Below are 24,741 nucleotides of genomic sequence, written 5' to 3'. Positions count from 1 at the left end.
CGCAGTAGAGCGCACGGTGTCTCCTGTACGTGTTCATAGCCCGGTGCGGGTTATTCCACCTCCCCGCACTGGTAGGGCTAGATTGGGCATTGGGCCAGGTGTCATGAAGCCGGCTCAACGCGTCTGGTCTCCAGTGCGTCTCCTCGGGCCGGCATACATGGCACCAGCCTTACGCATGGTGTCCCCGGTTCGCCTACATAGCCCGGTGCGGGTTATTCCACCTCCCCGCACTGGTCGGGCGACGGGGAGTATTCAACCAGGTAAGGTTGGGCAGGCTCAATGCTCAAGGGAGCCAGTACGCCTGCACGGTCCGGTATTTCCGGCGCCACCTCCCCGCCCCAGCCCAGTACTACCAGTGCCTACAACACGCACCAGGCTTCCAGTGCGTCTCCAGAGCCCTGTTCCTCCTCCACCCACTCTCCCTGTGGTGCGTGTCTCCAGTCCAGTGCCTCCAGTTCCGGCACCACGCATCAAGCCTCCTGTGTGTCTCCAGAGTCCTGTACGCACTGTTCCTTCTCCCTGTACTCGCCCTGATGTGCGTGCCCTCAGCCCGGTACCACCAGTGCCGGTACCACGCACCAGGCCTATAGTACGCCTTGAGAGTCCAGTGTGCCCTGTTGCTGCTCCCCACACTAGCCTGAAGGTGCGTGTCCTTAGCCCGGTGCCTCCAGTTCCGGCACCACGCACCAGGCCTACAGTGCGCCTCATCCGGCCAGAGCTGGCCGTCTGCCAAGCGCCATCGGAGCCATCCGTCTGCCCAGTGCCATCTGAGCCATCCGTCTGCCCAGTGCCATCTGAGCCATTCGTCTGCCCAGTGCCATCTGAGCCATCCGTCTACCCAGCGTCATCTGAGCCATCCGTCTACCCAGCGCCATCTGAGCCATCCGTCTGTCCAGCGCCGTCTGAGCCATCCGTCTGTCCCGAGCCATTAGAGCCGCCCGTCTGTCCCGAGCCGTCAGAGCCGGTCGTCAGTCAGGAGCCGCTAGAGCCATTCGTCAGTCAGGATCTGCCAGAGCCGCCAACCAGACAGGATCTGCCAGAGCCGCCAACCAGACAGGATCTGCCAGAGCCGCCAACCAGACAGGATCTGCCAGAGCCGCCAACCAGACAGGATCTGCCAGAGCCGCCAACCAGACAGGATCTGCCAGAGCCGTCAGCGAGCCAGGAGCAGCCAGAGCCGTCAGCGAGCCATGAGCGTCCAGAGCCGTCAGCCACCCATGAGCGTCCAGAGCCGTCAGCCAGCCATGAGCGTCCAGAGCCGTCAGCCAGCCATGAGCGTCCAGAGCCGTCAGCCAGCAATGAGCTGCCCCTCAGCCCGGAGCTGCCATTAATCCAGAACTGCCCCTCAGTCCAGAGCTGTCTCTCTGTCCGGAGCTGCCCTTCAGTCCGGAGTTGCCCCTCTATCCTGAGCTACCTCTCTATCCTGATCTATCTCTCTGTCCTGAGCTACCTTATCCCGGTGCTGCCCCTTGTCCCGGTGCTGCCCCTTATCTCGATGTTACCCTTTAAATTAAGTGGGTGTAATAGGAGGGTGGTCATTCGGAGGGGATTAAGTTGGGATTGACTATGGTGGGGTGGGGACCTAGCCCAGAGCCTGAGCCACCACCGTGGTCAGATGCCCACCCAGACCCTCCCCTAGACTTTTGGTGGTGCGTCCGGAGTACGCACCTTGAGGGGGGGGGGTTATGTCACGTTCCTGACCTGTTTTCTGTTATTTTTGTATGTGTTAGTCGGTCAGGGCGTGAGTTTGGGTGGGCAGTCTATGTTATGTGTTTCTATGTTGGTTTATGGGTGACCTGATATGGTTCTCAATTAGAGGCAGGTGGTTTACGTTTCCTCTGATTGAGAGCCATATTAAGGTAGGTGGTTTCACATTGTTTGTTGTGGGTGGTTGTCTCCTGTGTTTGTGTTTGTCGCGCCACACGGGACTGTTTCGGTTTGTTTGTAGTCTGTACCTGTTCGTGCGTTCTTCGTTGTATGTAAGTTCTCATGTCCAGGTCTGTCTACGTCGTTTGTTGTTTTGGATTTTGTTCAAGAGTTTTTTCGTCTTCGTCTGTTTTTTGTAAATAAATAATATGTCTAACTACCACGCTGCAAATTGGTTCTCTGATCCATGCTCCTCCTCGTCAGAGGAGGAGGAAGAAGTAGAAGTCCGTAACAACAATAGTCAAATTAGCCGCCATGTTGGAGTCAACAGAAACCAGAAATTACATGATAAATATTCCCTTACCTTTGATGATCTTCATCAGAATGCACTCCCAGTAATCCCAGGTCCACAATAAATGTTTTATTTGTTCGATAATGTCCGTTATTTATGTCCAATTAGCTACTTTGGTTAGCGCGTTTGGTAAAAAATTCCAAAGTCACGAAGCGCGTTCACTAAAACCTGACAAAATGTCCAAAAGTTCCGTAACAGTCAGTAGAAACACGTCAAACGATGAATTGAATCAATCTTTAGAATGTTGTTAACATAAATCTTGAATAACGTTCCAACCGGAGAATTACATTGACTTCAGATGAGCGATGGAACGGCGCTCCCTGTCATGTGAACGCGCGTGGTCAAAGAATGGTCACCTCATGGCAGTGGTGACTATATCTCCTCTCATTCGGCTCCCCTTCACAGTAGAGTCATCAGACAAAGTTCTACAGACTGTTGACATCTAGTGGAAGCCGTAGGAAGTAAATACTCATTCATATCTCAGTGTGATTTCAATGGGATCTTGGTTGAAACTCTACCAGCCTCAGAATTTCCACTCCTGTTTGGATTTTTTCTCAGGTTTTTGCCTGCCATATGAGTTCTGTTATACTCACAGACATAATTCAAACAGTTTTTTTGTGTGTTTTCTATCCAATACTAATAATAATATGCATATATTAGTAACTGGGACTGAGGAGCAGGCCGTTTACTCTGGGCACCTTTCATCCAAGCTACTCAATACTGCCCCTGCAGCCTTAAGGACTGGTAGATGGGTGTTCTGATAGGCTGAAAGACCAGGTGGTTCTAGTGTTAAGGACTGGTAGATGGGTGTTCTGATAGGCTGAAAGACCAGATGGTTCTAGTGTTAAGGACTGGTAGATGGGTGTTCTGATAGGCTGAAAGACCAGGAGGTTCTAGTGTTAAGGACTGGTAGATGGGTGTTCTGATAGGCTGAAAGACCAGGAGGTTCTAGTGTTAAGGACTGGTAGATGGGTGTTCTGATAGGCTGAAAGACCAGGTGGTTCTAGTGTTAAGGACTGGTAGATGGGTGTTCTGATAGGCTGAAAGACCAGGTGGTTCTAGTGTTAAGGACTGGTAGATGGGTGTTCTGATAGGCTGAAAGACCAGGTGGTTCTAGTGTAAAGGACTGGTAGATGGGTGTTCTGATAGGCCGAAAGACCAGGTGGTTCTAGTGTTAAGGACTGGTAGATGTGTGTTCTGATAGGCTGAAAGACCAGGAGGTTCTAGTGTTAAGGACTGGTAGATGGGTGTTCTGATAGGCTGAAAGACCAGGTGGTTCTAGTGTTAAGGACTGGTAGATGGGTGTTCTGATAGGCTGAAAGACCAGGTGGTTCTAGTGTTAATGACTGGTAGATGGGTGTTCTGATAGGCTGAAAGACCAGGTGGTTCTAGTGTTAATGACTGGTAGATGGGTGTTCTGATAGGCTGAAAGACCAGGTGGTTCTAGTGTTATAAGGACTGGTAGGTGGGTGTTGCTCATGCATTCACTCATGCTGACCGGCTCCAGGACTTTGTTCTTGACTAAAGCCTCCAAGTCAGCCTCCACTTTTGGTCTGATGGCATGAGGTACAGGTCCTGCTTTCAGAAACGTTGGTTTGCTGTCTGACTTAACACTAAGCTTCCCTGTAATGTCGTTCATACTACCCTGCTGTCCATTAAATACGTCTGTTTCTTTAAGATGGCAGGTAGGTCTGTGTCTCCATGTGTCATTGTCTGCACTGATGACCAGTCCAGTGTGATTTCCTCCAACTATGAACATCCCCAGTAGTGATGAATAGTCTCCCTTCACAACATAGAGTGTCAGCTTTCACTTTGTCTTTTCACCTGAAGTGTGACATCAGTGATGCCTCTCACAGCGACAGATTCACCTGTGTAAGTCTTTAACACGAGGGGCGCTGGCTGAAGAGGAAGGTGTTTCAGTGTGACTTCCTGGTCTGATGAGTCACTCACCTCAGTGTTCTCTTATTCAACAGTGTGAACATGTCTATTTGTCTTTCGTTGGAATGTCTGTTACTTGTTTCCCGTTTTGTATTTTCTGTTCTCTTTTTGTTTCTAGAGGTTTTGTCAAATGTGCATTTTCTTACCACAGGCTGGACAATCCATGTCCTTACACCAGCATGTAGAAGTCTGATGTCCCACCTTGCCACAGTGGAAGCATGTGACTTCATTTCCCGTCTCTGATATTCAATTGAAACTCTGTGCACTTTTCCTTTGTTTTGTGATCAACTTTTAATTTATTTTAAAGGAACAAAGACAAGAACAAATAGCAGCAGGAATGGTTATACATCTAGAGACACAATACTGTTAAAATATATATCAGAACAAATAGCAGCAGGAATGGTTATACAGCTAGAGACACAATACTGTTAAAATATATATCAGAACAAATAGTAGCAGGAATGGTTTTACAGCTAGAGACACAATACTGTTAAAATATATATCAGAACAAATAGCAGCAGGAATGGTTATACAGATAGAGACACAATACTGTTAAAATATATATCAGAACAAATAGCAGCAGGAATGGTTATACAGCTAGAGACACAATACTGTTAAAATATATATCAGAACAAACAGCAGCAGGAATGATTATACAGCTAGAGACACAATACTGTTAAAATATATATCAGAACAAACAGCAGCAGGAATGATTATACAGCTAGAGACACAATACTGTTAAAATATATATCAGAACAAATAGCAGCAGGAATGGTTATACAGCTAGAGACACAATACTGGTAACATATGTACAATTATATTATGTGACCCTGTTATTGCAGGTAAATACAATTATAATCATAAAATCAGTAAGGTACACATGTGCACTAAAATGATGACCAACGGTCAATCTGTTGGGTAAAACCCCTAGCAGTAGATATTGAATGGTTTCAGTTGCAGAGATGTCAGTTGTTGTTGGGCTACATATACATATGCATTAAAGGAGCCAAAGGCACCTTGGTTACATAGCTCACACAGAGGAAAGGTTATGATTTTTATTAAATAATGTTTTCTAGGTGGAAGGTATACCCTGTGTATGAGATTAAAATGTATCAGCTGATGATTAGGATTGTTAGATGAACCCACTAAGTTCCTGATGAACTCAACTGGTGAGTCTCTTTAGCAGCTAGTTCCATGGACACTGATTTCAATGTCCTTCACCAAGGTCAGATGACTGTCAGTCAACAGTCTCTTGTGCAGCTTCACTCCGTAGCCCACATAGTATTCTGTCTCTAATGATGTCATTTAGAACACGACTAAACTCAAGTGTTCTGACAGTTTTTTTAATGCAGCAGCAAACATTGGTATTGATTCTCCCTCTTCCTGATGTCTCCTGTGGAACCTGAACCTTTCAGTATTAACTAGTGGTTCTGGTGAAAAATTTCCTTTAAGTATCTCCACAATATCCCGATACGTCTTATTACCTGTTCTGTCTGACTGTAGCAGGCTGCCTAGTAAATTACATGTCTTTGGCCCCGTTACACTAAAACATGTAGGCACAAAGTTGTCTTCATCAATGTCATTTACAATAACAAAATATTCAAACCGTTCTGTGTATGATCTCCACTGCTCAATACTTTCATCAAACTGTCCAATGGTCCCAAACAATTCCAATAATGTTCTTCCCTTTTTAATCATGTTGTTTTGCCGCTCCGACGTTCGTCTCGAGTCCTTTTCTGCCGTCCATGACGATGTTAACTCTCTTTTTTAGCTAGCTCGACTATGCACTTGCCTCTGCTAGCAATACACTGTGCTAACATTAGCCTAGACTGTACCACAGAAAATAACAGTTTAAACAGTTGTAAAAAAACAACTTCTTCCAGACAGAATAGTTCCTGTAGATTCAGACTTACTCGTCAACAATCTTTTGTTATGTCTCGTGGGTTTCATAACCACATCTGTATAACAATTCAATAATGATGAGACTGGGGATAGGAATCAGTTCAACCATTTATATGGAATGTGATCATCTCAACACATACAAACCCCCATGATGCTCTGCAGCACAACCCCAATATACAATAAATACATAAATAAGTAAATGGACACAAAAAAAAGACTCAGAGGAATTTAAATGTTCAGTTCTAGAAAGTAGGGCCATGGGACAGGGTCAGAAAGGTCAGTATGTTTGATAGCTGGTTACAGAGGTGACATAACAAGCATAAGGTCCATTATAACACAGTGAAGTAGAGGTGGGAGCTGAAAGCAGACATGGACAGTGAGACGTGTGAGGAGATCAGGGGTGAAACACTAGATCAGGACAGGTAGAAATGTCAGGGCTGGAAATAGACAGAGACACATTCTGATCATGGCTTAGACCTGACCTGAGACACCCAAACAGAAGATGCCATAGCAAAGTCCTGGCCAGTAGGCTGTATGGGATTTCCTTTCATCAAAATCCAGAACATGGACATGAGGCATCGGTCAATAAAAAGTGACTTAGAGCTTTAGTGAAAGTATGTAATTACTTAGTGTTACTAACATCATAAACATAAAACATTTAAAACTGCTCATTTTTATTATACTGATCTAAAATCTAAACGCAACAGGCAACAATGTCAAAGATTTTACTGAGTTACAGTCAATTGAAAATAAATAAATTAGGCCCTAATCTACAGATTTCACATGACTGGGAACACAGACATGCATCTGTTGGTCACAGGACACCTTAGTAAAAAAGTACGATTGTGGATCAGAAAATCAGTCAGTATCTGGTGTGACCACCATTTGCCTCATGCAGCGCGACACATCTCCTTCACATAGAGTTGATCAGGCTGTTGATTGTGGCCTGTGGAAGGCTGTCCCACTCCTCTTCAATGGCTGTGCAAAAATGCTGGATATTGTCGGGACCTGGAACACTCTGTCGTACATGTCGATCCAGAGCATCCCAAACATGCTCAACGGCTGACATATCTGGTGAGTTCTCAGGCCATGGAAAATCTTATATATTTTTTCAGCTTCCAGGAATTGTGTATAGATCCTTGCGACCTCGATCGGGCCGTGCATTATCATGCTGAAACATGAGGTGATGGAGGCGGAGGAATGATACGATAATGGGTTCTCATCCTGGTATCTCTGTGCATATAATTGCCATTGATAAAAAATGCACTTGTGTTCATTGTCCGTAGCTTATGATTACCCATATCATAACCTCACTGCCACCATGGGGCACTCTGTTCACAACGTTGACATCAGCAAACTGCTCGCCCACATGACACCAGCTTCTTGATATGCCACACCTGTCAGGTGGATGGATTATCTTGGCAAATGAGAAATGCTCACTAACAGGGATGTAAAACTTATAAGCTGTTTGTGCGTATGGAACATTTCTGGGATCTTTTATTTCAGCTCATGAAACATGGGACCAACACTTTACATGTTGCCTTTATATCTTTGTTCAGTGTATTTTAAAAAAACTGTCCCAAACTGGTGTGTGTGTGTCCGTCTAGTGTGTCCGTCCGGTGTGTGTCCAGTGTGTGTGTGTCCTAATGTGTGTGTGTGTGTGTGTGTGTCCAGTATGTGTGTGTGTGTTTGTGTCAGTGTCCAGTCTGTGTGTGTGTCCAGTGAATGTCCAGTGTGTGTATGTCCAGTGTTTGTGTGTGTCCAGTGTTTGTGTGTGTCCAGTGAATGTCCAGTGTGTGTATGTCCAGTGTTTGTGTGTCCAGTGTGTGTGTCCAGTATGTGTGTGTAAAGTGTGTGTGTGTCCAGTGTGTGTGTCTGGTGTGTGTCCAGTGTGTGTGTGTCCGTCCAGTGTGTGTCCAGTGTGTGTCCAGTGTGTGTGTGTGTCCTAATGTATGTGTGTGTGTGTGTGTGTCCAGTATATGTGTGTCCAGTATGTGTGTGTGTGTTTGTGTCAGTGTCCAGTGTGTGTCAGTGTCCAATGTGTGTGTGTGTGTGTGTGTCCAGTGTGTGTGTGTGTGTGTCAGTGTCCAGTGAGTGTGTCCAGTGTGTGTGTGTGGCCAGTGTGTGTGTGTCCAGTATGTGTGTGTGTGTGTCCAGTGTGTGTGTCAGTGTCCAGTGAGTGTGTCCAGTGTGTGTGTGTGTCCAGTGTGTGTGTGTCCAGTATGTGTGTGTGTGTGTCCAGTGTGTGTGACACAGAGTTATTTATATTCTTATTTCATTTTTTATTAAAATATTGTGTTGTGTTTGATTAGGGACACTGAAGAGTCATCATAAACCCAAAACCCTGGATAGAGGGCCTCAGTGAATGTGGTGTAGAATGTGTTCAGGTGGGTCAGTGTGTCAGAGGAGACTCTGTAGAAGGACAGGGTGCCGGCTGGCCAGTCCAGATACACTCCTACTCTGTGGGAGCTGGAGGAGAGGACGTCTATGAGAGTGGGAATAGTATTGTGCCTGGCAGTGTAACTGTTGTCAGAGCAGAACAGACTCCAGGACTTGTCATTCCATCCAAGTCCACAGTCATTACCCTCTCCTCTCCTGCTGATTCCTTTATATGTTACTCCTATAACAGGCCATCCCCCACTCCACTCTACCTCCCAGTAACAGCGCCCAGTCAGGCCCTCTCTAGACAGCACCTGTCTACAGATCTCAAATCTCTCTGGGTGATCGAGATACGGCTGCTTCTTTGTCCTACATGTCACCTTTCTGTTCTCCTCAGACAGAGAGAGGTGTCTGTTTACTGTGTTTGGGTCCAGTGTGAGATCACAGGCATCTGATGGATGAAACCAGACACAATATTAGAAATCATCATAATTCATTCACATTAGAATGTTAACTCACCTTTCACTAATTCATTTAATGTAGATGTTTCTAGGTATCAAAATGAGAATTTAAGGTAACTTCAGGCTTTTGATTGATCATATGTTATACTGTATGGTAATATAAAACACACTCATTCCCATTAATTACACACACACACACACACACACACACACACACACACACACACACACACACACACACACACACACACACACACACACACACACACACACACACACACACACACACACAATGACACCAGGATGCATGCATGAACACACACACATACACAGACACACGAATTGTCAATGCAACTCTTTCTAAACGTTGGTGTCCCTGATTTCTACTTCTGTAGAACTACATATTATATTTAATGTGACCAAGTAAGTAATGATGGTGGTCTTTGACTTTGACTTAACTTGAATTAAGACTTATTCTTAGTCATATTCTTCACAGCAGTCAACACTCACATTTTCTAAGCCCAGGTTTCATTGTGTACTCTCCACCATGTTCCACACTGTAGCGGTAAGCAGAAGAACAGACAGTCATTGAGTGATACACGTGAACTCTCTCTCACACACACACACACACACACACACACACACACACAACTTTGTCCAAGTGGTGATAAGAATATTTGTCTTAACTAGCCTGATAAATCAAACACGTCTGATATGAACATTGACATAAATCCTCTACATACTTGAGTTTCTCCAGTCTGCAGTGTGGATCCTCCAGTCCAGCAGAGAGCAGTCTGACTCCTGAGTCTCCTGGGTGATTGTAGCTCAGGTCCAGTTCTCTCAGGTGTGAGGGGTTTGACTTCAGAGCTGAGACCAGAGAAGCACAGCCTTCCTCTGTGACTAGACAGCCTGACAGTCTGCAAAGAGTCAAATCATATTAAAATCACACTGATATTCTTTGGTGGTGAAAATAGTGGCAGTATATTTTTTCAACATATTCAGATACATCAGAGTCCAGCAACCTTTCATATCTATTCATAAATGAATGTATCATTATTAGAAATGACAAATTATCAAAGTATTGCTTGTAGAGAGAAAAATATAAAGTACAAATATTTGAGTAAACTGACCATTTTAAAAAGCAGTATCAATTAAAAGACAGACAGTGAGGTATCAGATTTAGATTGTATCGAGTATACAGTCCACACCATATCTAGTTTGACAGTGAAGCTAACATTTTAAATGTGTCTCTATACTCCAGCATTTTGGATTTAAGATCAAATGTTTCATATGATGTGACAGTATATAATTTCACCTTTAATTTGAGGGTATTTTCATACATATCGGTTTCACCGTTTAGAAATAAAAGCACTTTATGTATCTAGTCCCCCCAGTTGAAGAAGTCATAAGTATTCTGACCAATTCACTTAAAGTGTATTAAAGTTGTAAAACGTTTAGTATTTAAACTCGTTGGTTGCATTTGCAGTTTGTTTTGGTTGTGTTATGTTTTGACCAATAGTAACTGAATGGTGGATGATGACTGGATTAATAGGGGGGCGCCATTTCGACTTTGTAAAAATTCGTTCCCAAATTAAACTGCCTCGTACTCAATTCTTGCTCGTACAATATGCATATTATTATTACTATTGGATAGAAAACACTCTCTAGTTTCTAAAACCGTTTGAATTATATCTGTGAGTAAAACAGAACTCGAGTTGGAGCAATCTTCCTGTCAGGAAGTGAGAAATCTGAAATCGGTAACTCTGTTCCTGGGTCAGTTAAATAATTTGCAATTATTCTATTGGTCGACAAGCACTGCATACGATTTCCCCTAGATGTCAGCAAGCGTTGAGAATTGGAATGGTGTTGCTAGGCAGATCTGAGGCCGTATAAATGGGCTTGGAACGAGGGATGGACCCTTTTCAACGTTCGTCATGGCGCAAAGCAGACCTCAGGATGGCATTCTGAAAAGCTCACGTTATCGGCGTTAGATATATCCGGCTCTGATTTTATTCGATATAGGTGTTAGAAACATCATAACGTAGTTATTTTAAACCAAGTTATATCAGTTTATATGAGTATATTGTGATTTTCGGTATTTTATTTGTTCTGCGTTATGGTGAGTTGGGCATGTCTGGGCCACATAGCTAATGTTTGCTGCTAATTACACGGTTGAAGACGCCATTCTACAGCCGAGCAACGATTATTATGGACAAAGGACAACTTGCCCAAGATTCTGATGGAAGCTCAACAAATAGTAAGAAGTCTTTATGCTGTTAATTCGTATTTATGTTGAAAAATGTTAAACAATAATTCCGCCATTATTTTCGGCACGGTCTCGCTGTAACGCACGCTGTATGTCTTAGTAACGTTAATTTTTAAAATCTAACACAGCGGTTGCATTAAGAACTAATGTATCTTTCATTTGCTGTCCAACCTGTATTTTTTAGTCAAGTTTATGATTAGTTATTGATTAGATGAGGTGCCTCTCCAAGATGGCGCCGGACAGATTGTTTGAAGTTTGGCTACTAATCACATTGTATAACCACGATTTGTGCCGCTACATATGCACATTTTCGAACAAACCCTGTATGCATTGTGTAATATGATGTTACAGGACTGTCATCTGATGAAGCATTGTGTAATATGATGTTACAGGACTGTCATCTGATGAAGTTTATGAAGGTTAGTCAAAAATTATATATCTTTTGCTGGTTTGTTACGATCGCTAACCTTTGCTGCTGTTAAATGGCTTGTGTTTCTGGCTATTGTGGTAAGCTAATATAATGCTATATTGTGTTTTCGCTGTAAAACACTTAAAAAATCGGAAATATTGGCTGGATTCACAAGATGTTTGTCTTTCATTTGCTGTACACCATATATTTTTCAGAAATGTTTTATGATGAGTATTTAGGTATTTGACGTTGGTCTCTGTAATTATTCTGGCTGCTTCGGCGCTATTTCAGATTGCAGCTGCAATGTAGAACTGTGATTTATACCTGAAATATGCACATTTTTCTAAGAAAACATATGCTATACAATAAATCTGTTATCAGACTGTCATCTGATGAAGTTGTTTCTTGGTTAGTGACTATTTATATCTTTATTTGGTCGAATTTGTGATAGCTACCTATGCAGGACAAAAATGGTGGGGAAAAAAAGTTGTGTCTTTTGCTATGGTGGTTAGCTAATAGAAATACATATTGTGTCTTCCCTGTAAAACATTTTAAAAATCAGAAATGATGGCTGGATTCACAAGATGTGTATCTTTCATTTGGTGTCTTGGACTTGTGACTTCATGAACATTTTATTATATGATATCCCTGTGGCTTTAGTCTAGGCTATGCTAGTCAGCTTTTTTGATGGGGGGGATCCCGGATCTGGGTTTGTGACTCGTTAGAGGTTTTAATCTTCTGTCTAAGTGAGTAGATAACATGTTTCTAAACACTACTAAATTAATACTGATGATGCCATGATTAAGAAAAATCATGAATCAGTCATGAGCAATTATGAATAAGAAAGTTACAGAGGCTATAACAAAGCATGCTGACCTCTCACCATTACCAATAACAGAGGGGGTATGATCCTTGTGCCTCTGTAACTTTCTCATTCATCATCATTCACGATTCATTCATGAATATTCATAATCATGGTAGCATCCACATGAATGTAGAAGTGTTCAGAAACATCTTCAATTCTTACAATACAAGTGAAGTGTCTCCAAAATGACAGGACATTATTCATCATTCAGTTTCTATTAGGAAAAACATCATCCAAAACACAACCAAGACAGACTGCAAATGCATTCAACAAGTTAGTAGAATCACAAGCTTGATGTAATCACTACAGGCATGGAATATGGGACCAAATACTAAACTTATGTCTACTATATTACAATATAAGTGAATATGTCCAAATTATTACACATTTTTCAAATGGGAGAACTAGATACATAAAAGTGCTTTAATTTCTAAACAGTAACACAAATAAAAGGTGACATTATATACTGTCGCCTAATTTGAAACATTTGATCTCAAATCCAAAATGCTGGAGCATTTTGCAAACATATATGCTGTGGACTATGTGTGCCTGGTGAACACATCTGGATCTGGTGAACAGTTATCACTTTTATTTAACTCGGCAAGTCAGTTAAGAACCAACTGTTATTTACAATGGCGGCCTACCAAAAGGCAAAAGGCCTCCTGCGGGGGCGAGGGCTGGGATTTATAAAAAAAAAAAAATAATAAAAAAAAAAAAAGATATATAAATATAGGACAAGTACACATCAGGAAAAGAGAGATACTGCAACACTACATAAAGAGAGACCTAAGACAACAATATAGCAAGGCAGCAACACATGACAACACAGCATGGTAGCAACACAACATGACAAACACATAGTAGCAACACACCATGGCAGCAGCACAACATGGTCGCATCACAAAACATGGTAAAAACATTACAGGTCTAGATTTAACTTTAGCCTGCAGCTTTGATATGTGCTGAGAGGACAGTTTACTGTCTAGCCATACCCCCAAGTACTTGTATGAGGTGACTACCTCAAGCTTTAAATCCTCAGAGATAGTAATCACACCTGTGGGGAGAGGGGCATTCTTCTTACCAAACCACATGACCTTTGTTTTGGAGGTGTTCAGAACAACGTTATGGACAGAGAAAGCTTGTTGTAGAGCGTTTAACACAACATCCGGTGAGGGGCCAGCTGAGTATAAGACTGTATCATCTGCATATAAATGGATGAGAGAGCTTCCTACTGCCTGAGCTATGTTGTTGATGTAAATTGAGAAGAGCGTGGGGTCTAGGATCAAGCCTTGGGGTAATCTCTTGGTGACACACAGTGGCTGAGACAGCAATTTTTCTGACTTTATACACTGCACTCTTTGAGAGATGTATTTAGCAAACCAGGTCAAAGACCCCTCAGAGACACCAATACTCCTTAGCCTGCCCACAAGAATGGAATGGTACCATATCAAAAGGTTTGGCCAAGTCAATACAGATAGCATCACAGCATTGCTATTAATCAAGGGCAGTGGTGACATCATGTAGAACCTTTAAGGTTGTAGTGACAAATCCATAACCTGAGCAGAAACTAGATTGCATTTCAGAGAGAATACTATAGACATCAAGAAAGCCAGTCAGTTGATTATTGACAAGTTTTTCCAACAGTTTTGATAAACAGGGCAAAATAGAAATAGGCCTATAACAGTTAGGTTCAGCTTGATCTCGCCCTCTTGTTGACCAAATACAGGAATACGAACCTCAGAGTCTCCAGTTTACAGTGGGGATTCCCCAGTCCAGCAGAGAGCAGCTTCACTCCTGAATCCTTCAGGTCATTGTTACTCAGGTCCAGCTCTCTCAGGTGTGAGGGGTTTGACCTCAGAGCTGAAACCAGAGAAGCACAGCCTTCCTCTGTGACTTGACAGCCTGACAGCCTGCAAATAGTCAAATCATATTAAAACCACACTGCTATTCTTTAGTGGTGAAAATAGTGGCAGTATATTTTTTCAACATATTCAGATATATCTGTGTCCTGAAACCTGCCATATCTATTCAGAAATGAATGTATCATTATTAGAAATTATCATATAATATTGCTTGAAGAGAGAAAAATGTATTGTATGAATATTTGAGTAGACTGACCAGACCAGTTTAAAAGCAGTATCAGTTAAAAGACAGACAGTAAGATATCAGATTTAATTGTATTGAGTATACAGTCCACACCATATCTATTTTGACAGTGAAGCAAAAAAATTTAATATGTCTCTATACTCCAGTATTTTGGAATTTAGGTCAAATGTTTCATATGAGGTGACAGTATATAATGTCACCTTTTATTTGAGGGTATTTTCATACATATCGGTTTCACCGTTTAGAAATAAAAGCACTTTATGTATCTAGTCTCCCTATTTGAAGAATTCATGTTTTCTGACCAATTCACGTATAGTGTATTAAAGTAGTCAAAATAATTGTATTTGGTCCCATATTCTTTGATCGCAATGACTACATCAAGCCTGTGACTGCCATGATTGAGAAAGATCATGAATGAATCATTAATAATAATGAGTGAGAGCGTTAGAGGCTACAACAAAACATACTAACCTCTCACCATTAACCTCAAATTAAAGGTGACATTCTGTACTGTCGCCTAATATGAAACATTCTATTTCAAATCCAAAATGCTGGAGCATTGCACCAACTTCAAAACTTCCCTGTCAAAACACATGGTGTGTACTATGTGTGCATGGTAAACACATGTGGATCTGGTGAACAGTTCTCACTTCTTGACCAACTACAGGAATACTGACCTCAGAGTCTCCAGTTTACAGTGGGGATTCCCCAGTCCAGCAGAGAGCAGCTTCACTCCTGAATCCTTCAGGTCATTGTTAGTCAGATCCAGCTCTCTCAGGTGTGAGGAGTTTGAACTGAGAGCTGAGACCAGAGAAGCACAGCCTTCCTCTGTGACTTGACAGCCTGACAGCCTGCAAATAGTAAAATCATATTTAAACCACACTGCTATTATTTGGTAGTAAAAATAGTGGCAGTATATTTTTTCAACATATTCAGATATATCAGTGTCCTGAAACCTGCCATATCTATTCATAAATGAATGAATGTATCATTATTAGAAATGATCATAATATTGCTTGAAGAGAGAAACATTTATTGTACACATATCTGAGTAGACTGAGCAGACCTTTACCTCTGATGTTAGCTTAAAAAATATATACTTTTAGTACTTCTTCAAATGGTAGAACTAGGTCCATGAAGTGCTTTCATTTCTAAAAGCTAAAACAGATTTTTATGAGTACCTTAAAAATAAAGGTGACATTCTGTACTGCCGCCTAATATGAAACATTATATCTCAAATCCTAAATGCTGGAGCATAGCACCAAATTTAAAACTGAAAGCTTCACTGTCCAAACACATATGGTGTGGACTATGTGTGCCTGGTAAACACATGTGGAACTAGTGAACAGTTCTCACTTGTTGACCAACTACAGGAATATTGACCTCAGAGTCACCAGTTTACAGTGAGGATTCTCCAGTCCAGCAGAGAGCAGCTTCACTCCTGAATCCTTCAGGTCATTGTTACTCAGATCCAGCTCTCTCAGGTGTGAGGGGTTTGACATCAGAGCTGAGACCAGAGAAGCACAGCATTTCTCTGTGACTCCACAGCCTGACAGCCTGACAGAGAGATCAGGATTTCACAAACACATTGTTAATTTAAAATCAGTAGTGCAGAAGGACAATGGCAGATGCATTTGGTTTATTCTCCCAAATAACATATAGATTTACCTTCCGTCTCCTAGAATTGTATTGTTGTATTGTTATACAATGTGAACACCAATGCATTGAATCAATATATTTTTCAATAATACATATTTTTCTCTAAACTGAATATTTCTTCCTGATGATTAGTACTTAAATGTATTTGTATGTACTCACATAGCAGCTCTGGAGGCTTTGACCACTGGCAGCAGCCTCAGAAGACCTTCCTCTGATCTGGAATATTTCTTCAGGTCAAACACTTCCAGCTCCTTTTCTGAAGTCAGCAACACAAAGACCAGAGCTGACCACTGTGCAGGTGAGAGTTCTTCACTGGAGACACTTCCTGATCTCAGGTAGCTTTGGATCTCCTCCACTAGAGAATGGTCATTCAGTTCATTCAGACAGTGGAACAGATTGATGCTCCTCTCTGGAGAGGGATTCTCCCTGATCTTCTCCTTGATGTACTTGACTGTTTCTTCATGACTCTGTGAGCTGCTTCTTGTCTTTGTCAGAAGACCTCGTAAGTGCTTCTGATTGGACTCCAGTGAGATGCCCAGAAGGAAGCGGAGGAAAAGGTCCAGGTTTCCCATCTCACTTTGTAAGGCTTTATCCACAGCACTCTTGTAGACATTAACTTCAGTAACTTGCGGTTTGGCCATTAGATTCTCATTGTTGTTGATGAATGAAAGGAACACATATACAGCAGCCAGAAACTCCTGAATGCTCAGATGCACGAAGCAGTACACCTTGTCTTGGTACAGCCCACATTCCTCTTTAAAGATCTGTGTGCACAATCCTGAGTACACTGAGGCTTCATTGACATCAATGCCAGCCTCTTTCAGGTCTTCTTCATAGAAAATCAGATTGCCCTTCACAAGCTGTTGAAAAGCCAGTTTTCCCAGTGACAGAATGCTCTCTTTATTCCAGTGTGGACCTGTCTCTTCTTTCCCAAGATACTTTTCATTCTTCTGTTTGGTATGAAACACCACAAGGTGTGTGTACATCTCAGTCAGAGTCTTGGGCATCTCTTCTTTCTTATGTTTCAGCATGGGTTCAAGGACTATTGCAGAAATCCAACAGAAGACTGGAATGTGGCACATGATGTGGAGGCTCCTTGATGTCTTTATGTGTGAGATGATTCTGCTGGCCAGGTCCTCATCACTGAATCTCTTCCTGAAGTACTCCTCCTTCTGTGGGTCACTGAACCCTCGTACCTCTGTCACCTGGTCAACACACTCAGGGGGGATCTGATTGGCTGCTGCAGGTCGGGTAGTTATCCAGAGGAGAGCAGAGGGAAGCAGATTTCCCTTGATGAGATTTGTCAGCAGAACATCCACTGTGGTTGACTTTGTGACGTCACAACAGATCTTGTTCTTTTGGAAGTCTAGGGGCAGTCGGCATTCATCCAGACCATCAAAGATGAACAGAACTTTGTACTTGTTGTAGTTGGAGATTCTTGATTCTTTGTTTTCCATTGAGAAGTGATTGAGAAGTTCAATCAAAGTGTGTTTTTCCCCTTTCATCAAATTCAGCTCCCGAAAAGGGAATGAAAATACAAATTGGACATCCTGATTTGCTTTTCCTTCTGCCCAGTCCAGAATGAACTTCTGCACAGAGACTGTTTTTCCAATGCCAGCGACTCCCTTTGTCAGCACAGTTCTGATAAGTTTGTCTTGTCCAGTTAACGGTTTGAAGATGTCATTACATTTGATTGCAGTCTCTGGTCTTACTTGTTTCCTGGTTGTTGTCTCAATCTGTCTCAGCTCATGTTCATTATTGACCTCTCCTGTTCCACCCTCTGTGATGTAGAGCTCTGTGTAGATCTTATTGAGAAGTGTTGGGTTTCCTTGTTTAGCGATCCCCTCAAATACACATTGAAACTTCTTCTTCAGATTAGATTTGAGTTCACGTTGGCAAATCACAGCAAGCTCATCTGAATGAAGAAACAACACAAAGGATATTCATATTATTTAGTCTGATTTAATGCCTACAGTATTGTTAGACTGTGCTATAATGTTTAAAATGTAATAATTTATTCTATTACTGTAACTTCCTGTATAAATGTGTAAATGTTTTCATAATGATGTGTGACTGATTCATATCATTATTGGTATTATTGATGTTATTATTCGTGTTGTCTCGTTCCTCTCTCTCTGTCTGTCTATCTATATTATATATATCTATATTAATTCACTCTCGTCTAAATGAATCACCACAACACATCCCTGCTGGTACTGTACTTGATGAGGTCACTTGGTGTTCTGTTAAGTCTGGTACAATATCATTGAGTTACACAGCTACTTTAGCTCTACTTTAGTTACAGCTTTTAAATGTTTGTTATAAAACAGCATTTAACATGAGGCAGACAGCTCTTACTTTTCTCCAGTGTGTCAGCAAGCTCCTTCTGATTCATTTTCCTCAGGATGTGCAGTGTGATCTTCAGAGCCCCCTCTCTGGCACTGCTCTCCTGCTTCTCATCTTCAGCATCCACCACTTCCTCATCCTGCTTCTGACTCTCAAAGCCTTCTGGGAGTTCTGGACTAAGAATCCTCTTGAACATCTTCAGCTCGTTCTTCACAAATGTGATAATATTCTCTTCAAGCATCTGAAATAAATAAAGTAAATAAGTTAAGCAAGAGAATAAATTGTTTCTCATTAACACATTAATGAATAATTGACAGATCAACTTTAATTGAGGTAAACAAAAACAAATGTACATAACAGGACCACATACACTGAATATGGAGGCCAGGTCTGTTTGATGACTCTGGGAAGACTGACCACTGAGAATCTCTGACTCTGATCTCTCCTGTTGGTTTCTGTGGACAAAACATCCAAGGAGTGCGCGCGCACACACACACGCACACACACACACACACACACACACACACACACACACACACACACACACACACACACACACACACACACACACACACACACACACACACACACACACACACACACACACACACACACACACACACACACACACACACACACACACACACACACACACACACACACACACACAGGGAATGTTGTGGTTGTTTAATATTGTTTTAGGACTATGAAAATGGAAAAAAGGATTCACCTATGGATTATTAAAACAACAAAAATAAATGCAAATATGGGAGAGGAGAAATGACTAGAGACAGTGTTGTTTAACTCACTGACCATGGCCCATGAGTTCTTCTTACCTTTGTCCAGTAGAAAAGTCTCCCTCTCTAAACATTATAGGTGTACCCATAGACTGGTCACTCTTCATGGACACACAGCTGGGTACAGGGGAGGCTGGTCTCTCCTGCTTGATTGGGCTTCAACACAACAGAGACAAACATTACATCTCTCATCTACTCTGAACTCAGATGGGGAAACAGAAGTAGAGTTTCATTCCAAAACGCTATATATCCGTTTTCAGAAATGTTGGTAAATTTGCTTTGATAGTTTAAACTACACTCTGAACAACAGTGTCTTGACGAGAGAGCACATGTTCTATTCCAGGTGAAATTGTGCATCATTAGCTCATTGTCATGGATTTATCCAAATAAATGTCACTAGAAAACAGCTTAAACAAATGGAAATGCAGCTACTTTGCTGTTATTCTGGCTGCACTCTTTGACGTGACTGTAAGTTATCTGTAGTTGGCTAGCTAGCAAGGGCAGGAGATAAGAACTTTGCCACCCAGTATGGGAATGGATCATTTAGATCTAATGACTGGGTCTCATCCATAGATACGAACAAAAAGACTTAACGACTGGGTCTCATCCATAGATACAGAACAAAAAGACTTAACGACTGGGTCTCATCCATAGATACAGAACAAAAAGACTTAACGACTGGGTCTCATCCATAGATACAGAACAAAAAGACTTAACGACTTGGTCTCATCCATAGATACAGAACAAAAAGACTTAACGACTGGGTCTCATCCATAGATACAGAACAAAAAGACTTAACGACTGGGTCTCATCCATAGATACAGAACAAAAAGACTTAACGACTGGGTCTCATCCATAGATACAGAACAAAAAGACTTAACGACTGGGTCTCATCCATAGATACAGAACAAAAAGACTTAACCACTTGGGTCTCATCCATAGATACAGAACAAAAAGACTTAACGACTGGGTCTCATCCATAGATACAGAACAAAAAGACTTAACGACTGGGTCTCATCCATAGATACAGAACAAAAAGACTTAACGACTGGGTCTCATCCATAGATACAGAACAAAAAGACTTAACGACTGGGTCTCATCCATAGATACAGAACAAAAAGACTTAACGACTGGGTCTCATCCATAGATACAGAACAAAAAGACTTAACGACTGGGTCTTATCCATAGATACAGAACAAAAAGACTTAACGACTGGGTCTCATCCATAGATACAGAACAAAAAGACTTAACGACTGGGTTTCATCCATAGATACAGAACAAAAAGACTTAACGACTGGGTCTCATCCATAGATACAGAACAAAAAGACTTAACTACTGGGTCTCATCCATAGATACAGAACAAAAAGACTTAACGACTGGGTCTCATCCATAGATACAGAACAAAAAGACTTAACTACTGGGTCTCATCCATAGATACAGAACAAAAAGACTTAACGACTGGGTCTCATCCATAGATACAGAACAAAAAGACTTAACGACTAGGTCTCATCCATAGATACAGAACAAAAAGACTTAACGACTGGGTCTCATCCATAGATACAGAACAAAAAGACTTAACGACTGGGTCTCATCCATAGATACAGAACAAAAAGACTTAACGACTGGGTCTCATCCATAGATACAGAACAAAAAGACTTAACGACTGGGTCTCATCCATAGATACAGAACAAAAAGACTTAACGACTGGGTCGCGTCTCTGGCAACCGAACCGATAGAAAGTAACCATGAGCAATCATTTCTGATGAAAACAAATGTGATTGGGATATAGCATTTTGGAAATAAACTCTTCATATGAACAAACTTGTCATCTCACCTTTTAGCTGTGGTGTCATGTTCTCCAGAGAGACTCATTTTAGAGGCAGGGCCCCCCTCCTCTCTCTCCCCAGAGAGACTCATTTTAGACCACTGACAACTAAACAGAGATCCAGCATGTTGGTTGTGGTTAACATAGTGACAACTAATTCTTGAATGTCAATTGTTCTCTTTTATTCATTATCTCTCAGAAATAAAAACATTTACTAACAGACACATTGAAACAGTCAGATTATTAAATGCAATTACATGAACATGTAGTTGTGACATCTCATCTCCATGGTAACTGTCACTAATACTACTAATAATAAGTCACTGTTTGTTAAGGTAGTAATAGACTGTGCAGCAACACAAGGCCATGTCTCACACTTATTTGTATTCACTAAAAGTAGGCTATTTATTATCTGTCAATCTGTTCTTTTCTAAACGAATCTGAGAATGTAGACAGAAGGGCTAAAATGGGAATAATTGATATGATGGGGAAATAATTTATACATTCAGTAAGATTTTTGCAACAAGTAAGTTATTTTATATTATGTAATGTAGGCTAAGTTATAATGTACAGTTGAAGTCGGAAGTTTACATACACCTTAGCCAAATACATTTAAACTCAGTTTTTCACAATTCCTGACATTTAATCCTAGTAAAAATTCCCTGTCTTAGGTCAGTTAGGATCACCACTTTACTTTAAGAATGTGAAATGTCAGAATAATAGTATAGAGAATGATTTATTTCAGCTTTTATTTCTTTCATCACATTCCCAGTGGGTCAGAAGTTTACATACACTCAATTAGTATTTGGTAGCATTGCTTTAAATTGCTTAACTTGTGTCAAACGTTTTGGGTAGACTTCCGCAAGCTTCCCACAGTAATTTGGGTGAATTTTGTCCCATTCCTCCTGACAGAGCTGGTGTAACTGAATCAAGTTTGTAGGCCTCTTGGCTCACACACACTTTTTCAGTTCTGCCCAGAAATTTTCTATAGGATTGAGGTCAGGGCTTTGTGATGGCCACTCCAATACCTTGACTTTGTTGTCCTTAAGCCATTTTGACACAACTTTGGAAGTATGCTTGGGGTCATTGTCCATTTGGAAGACCCATTTGCGACCAAGCTTTAACTTCCTGACTGATGTCTTGAGATGTTGCTTCAATATATCCACATCATTTTCCAACCTCATGATGCCATCTATTTTGTGAAGTGCACCAGTCCCTCCTGCAGCAAAGCACCCCCATAACATGATTCTGCCACCCCCGTGCTTCATGGTTGGGATGGTGTTCTTTGGCTTGCAAGCATCCCCCTTTTTCCTCCAAACATAACGATGGTCATTATGGCCAAACAGTTCTATTTTTGTTTCATCAGACCAGAGGATATTTCTCCAAAAAGTACAATCTTTGTCCCCATGTGCAGTTGCAAACCGTAGTCTGGCTTTTTTATGGCGGTTTTGGAGCAGTGGCTTCTTCCTTGCTGAGCAGCCTTTCAGGTTATGTCGATGTAGGACTCCTTTTACTGTGGATATAGATACTTCTGTACCTGTTTCCTCCAGCATCTTCACAAGGTCCTTTGCTGTTGTTCTGGGATTGATTTGCACTTTTTGCAACAAAGTACATGTATCTCTAGGAGACAGAACGCGTCTCCTTCCTGAGTGATATGACGGCTGCGTGGTCCCATGGTGTTTATACGTGCGTACTATTGTTTGTACAGATGAACGTGGTACCTTCAGGCGTTTGGAAATTGCTCCCAAGGATGAACCAGACTTGTGGAGGTCTATCATTTTTTTCTGAGGTCTTGGCTGATTTTGAATTATTATGTGGATTATAATTACTGGACATTTTTCAAAAGCCTTTTTAACCCTCAAATATCAAATCAAATCAAATTGTATTTGTCACATGCGCCGAATACAAAAGGTGTAGACCTTACAGTGAAATGCTGAATACAACAGGTGAACCTTACAGTGGAATGCTGAATACAACAGGTGAACCTTACAGTGAAATGCTTACTTACAAGCCCCTAACTAACAATGCAGTTTTAAGAAAATACTAAAAAAGTAAGAGATAAGAAAAACAAATAATTTAAGAGCAGTAGTAAATAACAATAGTGGGGCTATATACAGGGGGTACCGGTTCAGAGTCAATGTGTCAATATGCGGTGGGCACCGGTGTCGAGGTAATTGTGTACATGCAGGTAGGGTTATTAAAGTGGCTATGCATAGATAATAACAGGGAGTAGTAGCAGCGTATCGGGGGGTGTAAATAGTCTGGGTAGCCATTTCATTAGCTGTTCAGGAGTCTTATGGCTTGTGGGTAGAAGCTGTTTAGAAGCCTCTTGGACCTTAACTTGGTGCTCTGGTACCGCTTGCCATGGGGAAGCAGAGAGAACAGTCTATGACTAGGGTGGCTGGAGTCTTTGACAATTTTTAGGGCCTTCTTCTGACACTGCCTGGTATAGAGGTCCTGATGTAAAACCTTTTGAGGATCTGAGGACCCATGCCAAATCTTTTCAGTCTCCTGAATAGGTTTTGTCGGGCCCTCTTCGTGACTGTCTTTGTGTGTTTGGACCATGTTAGGTTGTTGCTGATGTGGACGCCAAGGAACTCTCAACCTGCTCCACTACAGCCCCGCCGATGAGAATGGGGGCATGCTCAGCCCTCCTTTTCCTGTAGTGCACAATCATCTCTTTAGTCTTGATCACGTTGCGGGAGAGGTTGTTGTCCTTGCACCACACGGCCAGGTCTCTGACCTCCTCCCTATTGTTGTTGTTGTTTCATCATTGTTGGTGATCTACCACTGATCTACCACACCTCTGAGTGGCCATCTCTGAACTGGACACTAAAGAACTGCATTGCATTTGCACTCTTTTTATCTCTCTCAGATATATTTATGTAAATCAACTGTATACCCACTGTACTGTATTTAAGTGATAATGCCCGAAAAGCCGTTGTTTGGAAGATATATTGGCACGGGTTTTGTAAGGAAAACTGTGCCAAAATATCCTCCAAACACCGGTTTCGAGGGCATTATCACTTTTGTTCAACGGGTTACCAACATATTTAAATAATGATTGACACATTTTCATTCAAAACTTTATTGATGAATTTATTCATACTATTCCATCCTTCCACAAGATATAGTTCTGACACAAATCTAGTGTTGATACCCAAGCCGGCTGGTCGTTTGTTTTATCGGTTCGGTTGCCAGACACGCAATCCAGTAGTTAAGTCTTTCGTTCTGTATCTATGGACGCGACCCAGTCGTTCGTTCTAAATGTTCCATTCCCATACTGGGTGGCAACGTTCTTATCTCTTGCCCTTGCTAGCTAACCAACTACGGATAATGTACAGTCACGTCAAAGAGTGCAGCCAGAATAACAGCAAAGTAGCTGCATTTCCGTTTGTTTAAGCTGTTTTCTAGTGACATTTATTTGGATACATCCAAAACAATGAGCTAATGATGCACAATTTCACCTGGCATAGAATATGTGCTCTCGTCAGGACACTGTTATTCAGAGGAGCTAGCCAACAACACAGCTAACACAATAACTTCAAATAGAAGCTGGAAAGACTTTCT

At 41.7% G+C, this 24,741-nt stretch overlaps 1 protein-coding gene across 1 annotated transcript in view; it reads right to left on the bottom strand.

Annotated features, from left to right (window-relative positions):
- LOC129831897 (NACHT, LRR and PYD domains-containing protein 3-like) overlaps positions 1 to 19,577 on the bottom strand; it is a 44,777-nt gene extending 25,200 nt beyond the window's left edge. The window contains exons 1-7 of the mRNA XM_055895463.1: positions 19,386 to 19,577; positions 18,920 to 19,004; positions 18,562 to 18,790; positions 16,363 to 18,118; positions 15,928 to 16,101; positions 15,222 to 15,395; positions 9,642 to 9,815 (exon numbers count right to left, since the gene is read on the bottom strand). Of these exons, the coding sequence (XP_055751438.1) occupies positions 9,642 to 9,815; positions 15,222 to 15,395; positions 15,928 to 16,101; positions 16,363 to 18,118; positions 18,562 to 18,790; positions 18,920 to 19,004; positions 19,386 to 19,453 (2,660 nt within the window). The 5' untranslated portion in view covers positions 19,454 to 19,577. The remainder of the gene's footprint in view (positions 1 to 9,641; positions 9,816 to 15,221; positions 15,396 to 15,927; positions 16,102 to 16,362; positions 18,119 to 18,561; positions 18,791 to 18,919; positions 19,005 to 19,385) is intronic.
- Between the last annotated feature and the right edge of the window lie 5,164 nt (positions 19,578 to 24,741).

Source organism: Salvelinus fontinalis, chromosome 2 (assembly GCF_029448725.1).
Source record: "Salvelinus fontinalis isolate EN_2023a chromosome 2, ASM2944872v1, whole genome shotgun sequence".
NCBI lineage: Eukaryota > Metazoa > Chordata > Actinopteri > Salmoniformes > Salmonidae > Salvelinus > Salvelinus fontinalis.
The sequence above is the reverse complement of the archived record's forward strand: the minus strand, read 5'-3'. Positions and strand labels throughout refer to the sequence as shown.